Below are 9,546 nucleotides of genomic sequence, written 5' to 3' on the forward strand. Positions count from 1 at the left end.
ATCACGAAATATGTTTAATATATTATTCTTATTTATTTTCAGTCTCATATAGTAAAAAAGTCAAATAAATGGGATTGTAAGATGTGCGGTGAGCATCAGTCCTTAAAAAAAAATTACGGCGAAGGAACCGGCAAAGAATGTAGACTTCATGTGCAAAAACTTAACACTCTCCGAATGCAGAAAGAAAGCGAGGCCTTACATAATGACACACAACCGCTCGAATCTTCAATTATAAATATACCTGTTGTACAAAGTACTTCTAGTAAATGGAACAAATATTTGCAAAAAACGTCAGTTGATAAAGCTGACACTGATGAGAAAATGTTACCTAGTGATGATATTGAGTATGTTTCAGAGTTACCGAAGAAAAGGGCTGTGAAATCCAGCAAATTTAAAAGTAATTTTCAGAAAGATGTAAAGAGCTACTCAAAGTATTCTTCCGTAAAAAGAAAATCAGATCCTGAACATAGAGAAAACGATTTTTCCGTAGCAAAAAGGATTCATAATGAATATGACTCATCACGTGAAGAAAGTCTAGGTTATTTTCATAAACCAGATGTCTTTGAATCACCTTTATTAGAGAAGAACCCCACTATGCAAAGTAATTACTTAAAACATTCCGCCGGGAAACAAATGGAAGCAAATTTAAATAGTCCTCTCAATAATCATTCAAACTCCGCTAAACATCCTACGTTTTCTAGTAATTCTTCAAAGATTAAACTCGTTAACCCAACTTCTTCAAAGTGGACTAAATATTTAGACCCGGACCAAATAACGTCAAGTCCAAATATGGTATTGACTCATAAAGTCCTAAATGTGTTTGACTCTTTCTCCAATATTCCTGATGATTCGTTGGACAATGTATTTAATTTTGATTAATGTGTAATGTTAAATGAACCCACATGTTTGTATTATTTTTAATATATTTTTTTGTACATATACATGCATTTAATATTCCACATGATTTTTATACAAAATGCAATTCGCGACAGCTATATTTTTCACATTTAAACACATGTACAGGCCCTCATAAATATACACAAATAATAAAATAAAAACATGCGTGCAGATATATTCATAATATATAACTGCAATAAAAGTAAGAGGTATAAATATCATAAGCACAGATAAATGAAAAGATAGTGAAACAGGCAAACCCTACTTATATACATAATTCCTTAAAAAATATTATTTTAATTCGATGTATGATATTTTTGCGTCATTCAAATGTAGAATCTATCATATCTTTTCCAGTAAAATTGGGTGATACTTCTCGCTATTCATCATCTCGGTCACTGAAAGAAGCAGCCCTGGTCCATAATACGAGGAATACCCCCAAAACATATTTTTAGAAAGTGATGAAAATATCAAATATTTCAATTAATCTGTTCGATATTGTATTTGCCTATTTAAAAAAAAAATTAATACCCATTCAACACATTAATTTCTCAATTATTTATTTATACAATAAAACAAGTACTTGGTGATAGACAACAGAATTTATTTAAATGTAAATTATGTACAAGCACATGAGTACAATTAATAACGTGGAAGTGTTCTATCAAGTTTTTCTCTAATTTAATCTTACCATTACATTAAATAAAATTTGTTAAACTCAATAAGAATTTTTATAACTTTTTATACAGTCTTCTAGTTTCATGATATGTGCCACATTGATGGAATATAACAATAACAACTTATACTGTGCTATGTAAAATAGTGCAGACTCTAATATAACAACAAGGGTTTTATTAAAGTGACGAACCAGATTGACACCCTACAAGTGAAATGGGGTCTACAAAATGAGTTTTTTTATTTCAGAATTATTATTTCATTTAGTATCTATTGATGCTTGATATACCAAATACTTTATATGAATATCAGGACAGACTTTCTGTTAAAACTGATGATTTAAAATCTTAAATGACCACACTTAAATTAAAGATCAACAAGGTATGTTATTATACAACATTTTATAAAATACTCTAAATAATTTGCTTGTAGGTTGCAGATTATTAAATGTAGGATGTTACAAAATAACACCATAAAAGCCCAATATACGAGAAATTGCAACTTAATTTTCTTTAAACCTAAGTAACATTTGGCATAATTGAATTTTTTGCTTGAAATACCACTTTAGTAGTGAAAAAATAGGATTTTCTTCGAAATAAATATGTCGTTTTGAAAACAAAAGTGTTATTGAAAGGTTAGGAGTTAAAAAAATATTAAAAATAGTTTTTCAACATATATAGTTTTTTTTTAAGTCTAAGTCCAATATATATTCTAAAAAAAAATATTGTGCGTTTAAACACTGTGGTTAAGTACTGAACGCGAGCACCCCCTTAAATTGAAGTTTATACATTATTTTAAAACATTTACTAAACACTGGATTTAATAATTCTAAATCCGTTGTGATCGGCTTCCCATTCGACTGAGACCTTCACTCCTTCGGGAGACGTATAAGAATAGGATCCTGTTTTAGCTATCACATATTCCCATCCATCATTCGTTGTGATCAGACGACCCCTCTCCCTGATATCTTGCCCCCCTGGACCCTCTGAATGCACCCCCAAGCTGTACTGTCCTGAAATATCACGTATGACTTGCACCTCAGCAATAGGGAATTGTAAACTAGCTACAGGACTCTTTTGCTCTGGGATCTTAGGACTCTCTTGCTCTGGGAAGTCTGGCCTCTCCTGCTCCGGGAAATTGGGTCTCTCCTCTTCTGGAATGTTGGGTCTCTCCTCTTCTAAGTTAGGTCTCACCTCTTCTGGGAAGCTAGGCCTCTCCTCTGGGAAGCTAGGCCTCTCTTCATTGGGTCTTTCCTGCTCCAGGACTTTTTGCCTCTCCTGGTCTGGGAAGACGGGTACTTCTCGCCCAGGGGAACCAAACTTCTCCTGTTCTGGAACACTGGGTGTCTCTTGCTGCGGGAAGATGGGACTCTCCTGCTCGGGAAAGTCGGGTCTCTCCTGCTCTGGGAAGACATCTACCGGAACCTCGGGTACTCCAGATTGAAGAATCTCGCGTTGCAGTTGACCTTGGAAGTTGGGTGGGCCATACTCCAAGAAGGGAGTTCCTGGCGCCGGCGCTGCTGTCGCCGATGACAAGCAAGTATATACTAGCACCTGAAAATATCAGTTATTGAAGAAAAAAAAAATGAAATATCGAAAATTAACATAACTAACTAACTAACCATCACGCCGCTTCCCCGCAGGGGTAGGCAGAGAGAATAGAGCGCCACACCACTCTGTCCTTGCAAACATTCTTCGCCACTTCCACGTTCATGCATCTCCTCATACATACCCGCCGATCGTTACGACTCCTAACCTGACCACTTTCAAGTATTAACAAAAATACCGTAATAAGTAGTACCGAAAATTAACATAGTAATTTTTATTGGTAATTAGCCCTTAATTGTGACAGTATTGATTTACAAAATGCACCGCGTTGCTTTTTTAAATTTTAGGTTTTTACTTATGACTGAACAAAAGTGGCTTTTTTATGATAATGTACACTCCACCCATGCAATAAAAGCACACTTAAGTATATATTTATTGTTATCATAAATGTCACACATTTACAACGTTAAATTTTCAACAATATGTCCACACTGGAATTTCCCGCGCCGAGGGCACGTTTTACAATACAGTAAAACCCCCTATGACTTTGAGATAGGTACTACATTATCACGAGGGAATATTATAAGTGGTTATTTTTTAAAATTGTATTTTTACGTTTTAACCAGCGGAAAAGACTGAAATGAGTAATTTAAAATTAAAATACAATTAAAAAACAACTCCCTACAACGTTTCCATTAATAAACGCGGTACCTATCTCAACGTTATAAGGGGGTTTACTGTACTTGTTTTATAAGTGATATTTTTTAGTTACTTATCTTACACGAGTTAAGCAGTCATGGACGTCATGGCCGAATGGCACGATTTATTTTATTTCTACTCACCCCCGTCATTCGATTAACTATAGTTTTTTTTTCGATTAACTATAGTTATGAATCCGTTGTTTAATGACATTATGTTTAATGGGGCAAGCTTTATCGCATAATACTAAAAGTGACCAAACGTCGTATAAGTTTTAAATCATTTTTAATTGAAAATAGTGACTAATAACACAAAAAATCCACTTACTGTTAAAATATATATGTATATATAAATTTTATCTACGAATCTTATTATTTCAATTATTGTAGTTTTATTTCTATCCGAATGAAAAAAGCGTATACGACCATAATATATTCATTCTGCACGAAATACGTTTAAAAAAAAGACACTTAGAAAAATGCGTAGGTATATGACTATAACGTCATACATTCGTAGCGCGCGAAAATGATTTTAAAAAATACTAGCATCGTAACAAAAATAATGTTATCATTGCACTACATATACATTACATATATCATTGCACTTTTTTTAATATATTAATACGTGAAGTGAACTCAAAGTGTGAAAAAACTGCATATTACATAACTTTTTTTGAAATAACGTCATATATCGAAGCGCGGGAAAATGATTTAAAAAAATACTAACATCGTAACAAAAATAAAGTTATCATTGCACTACATATACATTACATATATCATTGCACTTTTTGTAATATATTAATACGTGAAGTGAACTCAAAAGGTCAAAAAAACTGCATATTACACAACTTTTTTTAAATAACGTCATATATCGAAGCGCGGGAAAATGATTTAAAAAATACTAACATCGTAACAAAAATAAAGTTATCATTGCACTACATATACATAGCATTATATCATTGCACTTTTTTAATATATTAATACGTGAAATGAACTCAAAGAGTGAAGAAAAAACTACATATAACATAACTTTTTTTGAAATAGAGAATCTTTACACGAGTACACTTACCGCTAGTGGTGCAATCATGATGGCTGATGGCTACAGTTAGATTCTGGGCACTGCTGAGCAAGTATTCTTCGGTCGCCTTTATACGGCCGATGGAGATGCGCTGGCAGCCGCGAGCCCTAACCACATCGTTAGTGTCATTAAATATGCATTCGACTAATACAGAATATTGGAATCGAACTGTCATTTCGGTTCGCTAATGTGTCGCAACAAATTGATCGACCTTCCATCCCCGCCCCCCTCTGCCCGGCGATAAACGCGTTAGTAAATGTATCTTCGTAATAATTGAAATATTTTAGGTAAGTACCTACGCTAATATTGTCGAGTTCATGGCAAAGGTTAAATCAAGAACCTAGGGAAGGTTTTCAAATAAGTAGGTACTTCATCAGCTGTTTTTCAGGGGCTAAGTAGGTACGTGATTCGACTGGAATGAACCTAGGTTAGGTCTCAAAGTATTGTAAGTAGGTACTTCATCAGTTGTTTTTCAGGGTATTCAATGAAAGAAGCCGTGGCATCGGCAGAAAACAAATATCATGGCTTGGAAAGTACGCGATTAGACTGGAATGAACCTAGGTAAGGTCTTAAAGTATTGTAAGTAGGTACTTTATCAGCTGTTTCTCTGGGGTTTCAAAAAAAGAAGCCGTGGCATTGCCAGAAGACAGATTTCATGGGTTGGAAAATACTCAAACGGAAGACCCCTAACCCAGAAGGACGGGGAGGATGAAGCAGTAGTGTGATCAAATGACCGTTCAGGTAGACACTTGAAGAAGAAGAAGAAGGTACATCCTGTAACATTTCTGGTCGCGGTGACGGCTGGTATAGTCACAAAGCGCACTATTTCTACCACCACCGCTACTAGAAATGTAACATCACTCTTTAGTCATTTATTTTACTCATAAATAGGTACTCCTATAAATGTAACGTGATTATTTAGTCATTCAGAAATGTAATATGGTTATTCAGTTATTATTTTATTCAATAATGCTACTAGAAATGTAACGCCACTATTCAGTCATTTGTTTTATCCATGAATACTACTAGAAATGTAACATGATTATTTAGTCGTTTATTAACTTAAGAATGCTACAAGAAATGTAACACCACTATTCAGCCATTTATTTTACTCATGACAGGTACTAGAAATATATCACCACTATTCATTCATTTATTATACTCAAGAATGCTACTTAAAATATTACATGATTATTAAGTAATTTATTTTACTCATAAATGCTACTAGAATTGTTACATGATTAGTCAGACTTTTTGTTTTACTTAAGAATGCTACTAGGAATATAACCCCACTATTCAGTAATTTATTTTACTCATAAATTAACAGACAAACATACGTATTTCGAATAAAACAGAACAAAAATATACACTGAAAAATATTAAATTCCTACAAATTATAACGAATCAGAAATACATGAATCTAAGTAAATTCAAATTACAAACAATTATATTAAGACTAAGTAGGAAGAAAAAAAAATCTGTATACATAGATATACATTAAAATATTTAGCATTGTATACGTATTCTCAGATAAATTAAAAAGAATAAAGAATATATATATATATATATATATATATATATATATATATATATATATATATATATATATATATATATATATATATAATATATATATAAGTATATATATATATATATATATATATATATATATATATATATATATATATATATATATATATATATATATATATATATATATATATATATTTATATATATATTTGTATCTTTTTTATAGTTAACCAGTTGAGTTCTTCTCTCATTTTTGCTACATTCTTATATCTATTTTTCAAAAAATAAGCCACTTGAGATCTACCCAAGCTTTTTGCCTAACCGTCAAAATATTTTGAATATTGTTTAGTAGATAGTGTTTGAGTATTGATCAGTCTTGATAAAAAAGCGGTAAGCTTCGAAACCGGTAGACATTATAGTTAAGTTATAATAAAATATTTGTAGTGATTTTAAAACACAGTTACATTTTAATTACAATTTAGTATTCTTCGTGAAATTGTACTTGTTTTTGATTTGAAGGTCATAACAATAATAGTTCATTCCGGTTTGTCTATGCAGTGGGTGCAATACTTAATCAGGCACACACTTTGTTTTAAAAAACATAGTATTATAAGCCGGTACGATAATATTTACAATAAAAAGAACATTGAGGAAGTGTACATAAACGAAAATCTACATTTATTAGGGTTTTGTCTATTTAAAAAAATATTATGGAATCTGAGCCCACCATCCACCCGCAGCAGTTATAGAGTCCTGAGGGACTCTCTGTCAGCTGCACATAGAGGAAAATCTTCAAAATATTTCTGAAGAAATAAATATTGCTCTATTCAATTAATGAGGGGGGAGGAGGATGTACGGACAGAGGCCGACACTTCATCCCCACCCCTCGGGATCCCCTCATTACCTAAAAAAAAAAAATATATTAGTCAAAAACAATTTTTTTAGGTAGTAATGAGAATCGAAAGTTACCAAAAATTAAAATAATAATCTAGTAATGTTGGTAGTCCGCCTCTGCAGTGTAATTAATGGTCAGCACGCTCGGCTACTGTACCGGAGGTATCGGATTCGATTCTGAGGTGGGAGGAGTCAAACAAATATAAGTGATTTTTTCACTCTAAAATTTATTCAATATTAAACCTGGACTGGTACCTGAAGCGAAGGGCTGATCACCTTCCCTTCATATGTTAACGATAATGATAACACTGCGTTTATATGATGCAGTGCCCTATGCACCATCGGGTGCGGATAAGGGTTTGAATGAAATGAATATTGATAATTAATACATTGTCTGCAAATTTAAAAAAAAGCGTGAAAACATTAACAAAAAAACTAACAAACTAACCATCACGCCGCTTCCCGCAGGGCTAAGCAGAGAAAATAGAACCAAAAATTCGTAAAAAAAAGTGATTTTATCTCTCAATTTATTTTCTTCCCAATTATCCCGTTATTAGGAAAGTCTGTTTATAAAACTGCCTCAGGTATACGGCTGTCCTAACTCAAAACACAGTAAGAGACATTTTTTTGTAGTAGGTACGTTTTTTTGCATTTTTGGACTGAGTAGATGCTACTTAGTCCAAAAATGCAAAAAAATGTCCTTTAATGTGTTTTAAGTTTGGACAGCCGTATAGAGTGTACGTTAAATTGAAAACAGTAAATTACTTATTCAAACCTTTTTCCACACCCCAATGGTGCATAGGGCTATGCATCATTAAAACGCAGTCTTATCTTGATAGTCAACACAAGAAGGAAAGGTGATAAGCCGTCCACTTGAATAACATATGAAGATATTTTTTTAAATGTACACAATTATTTATCCACAGCTGAGAGTTGAAAATTGTCAAGTATTTCCACAAGGGCGCATATTATTCCACGTACTTAATAAACAATCAGTAATCATATACTTAGATATTAATAATAACCATTTTATAAATATTTTAGCACAATAATTTTACGAGGTCAATGCTACTCTCGAGTACTAATATCTGTCAAAACAGTTTGGCTACAAAATTCTAATTTGAATCTTAGAAAAAATGTGCAGAGAAGTGATTAGGGATGGGCAATTTTTTGGCTAGCAGGCCACATTGTAGGTAAAACATTGACCGCGGGCCACACTTAAAATATTTTTATTTGAAAGTTAATTTTTAAGCTTAGGGATTTTTTAAATAAATTTTATAAACTGTAATGCGAAATTATTTTACAATTTAAATTAAAAATACAAAAAAATATTATTATCAATTTAAACTGAGTTCGGGTATAGATGTTACCTTATATGTTATACTTAAAATTGAGTGATAGATTTATGGCATGTATCACTCAATTTTAAGTGCTTTGCCATTAAAAAAAAATAAAAATAAAAAAAGATAAAAACGGAAATTCGCAGTGGCGGCCCTGGGTGGAAGGTAGGAGTAATTTATGACTCAAAGTACACGTGCACTCAGGAGGATGGATACAATTGTATGAAACTACAATATCATTTACTTTGTAGGAGGTGAAAATACGCTAGTGGATCTGTTAGAGAGATGTATGTCATGTTTATTTCTTGGCCGAGTGTATTTTTAGCCAAAGTGGTGTATTTATACAGCGGTGACGGCTATTCCTGTACTCGGCCATCACTGCAAACTTCACTGGTCTTGTGCAATACGCCCAAACTGATATTGATAGTAGACCAGACGGCTGGAGCTACCAGGGGAACATGGGAAATAATATGCAGAAAAGTAGGGAAAACGTGCAAGAATGCTACTAGAAATGTATTAATTACACTGGCCAACAATGACACCGGGGTATCTCTAGAAAATTTGGTGACGGATTTACAAACTTGTTTTTATTTAGATTGGCAGTGACAGGTATATTCAAAGCTTTTAAATGTAAATTCGCAGTAAAATTGGGATACAATTTTATGTTGTTTCACATTTTCAATAAATTTCGAAATAAGAATTTGAGTAGTGTGGTTGTCAATAATGGGTAGAATTGTTGAATGTTACACGTGTGTAAAGTGATCACTTAAACCAGCCTATGACGGTCGTCAGCCCCGTAAATGCCCAGACTTCCATATTCTTCTTCATCTTTGATGAGATGTCAAAAAATAATAGTTCACTTTTTAACTACTCAACATACAACGGA

The 9,546-nt window shown here is 32.9% G+C and overlaps 1 protein-coding gene across 1 annotated transcript; it reads right to left on the reverse strand.

Moving 5' to 3' along the window:
• Positions 1 to 1,450: 1,450 nt before the first annotated feature.
• LOC148304718 (uncharacterized) lies at positions 1,451 to 5,098 on the reverse strand. Its single transcript, XM_088267861.1, has 2 exons — positions 4,887 to 5,098; positions 1,451 to 3,125 (listed from the first exon to the last, which is right to left on the reverse strand). The coding sequence occupies exons 1-2, from the start codon at positions 4,902 to 4,904 to the stop codon at positions 2,379 to 2,381; spliced, it is 765 nt and encodes a 254-aa protein (XP_088123987.1). The 5' UTR covers positions 4,905 to 5,098; the 3' UTR covers positions 1,451 to 2,378.
• Between the last annotated feature and the right edge of the window lie 4,448 nt (positions 5,099 to 9,546).

This window comes from Brachycentrus maculatus, unplaced genomic scaffold (assembly GCF_059751285.1).
Source record: "Brachycentrus maculatus isolate JH-2025_06_01 unplaced genomic scaffold, ASM5975128v1 h1tg000306l, whole genome shotgun sequence".
NCBI lineage: Eukaryota > Metazoa > Arthropoda > Insecta > Trichoptera > Brachycentridae > Brachycentrus > Brachycentrus maculatus.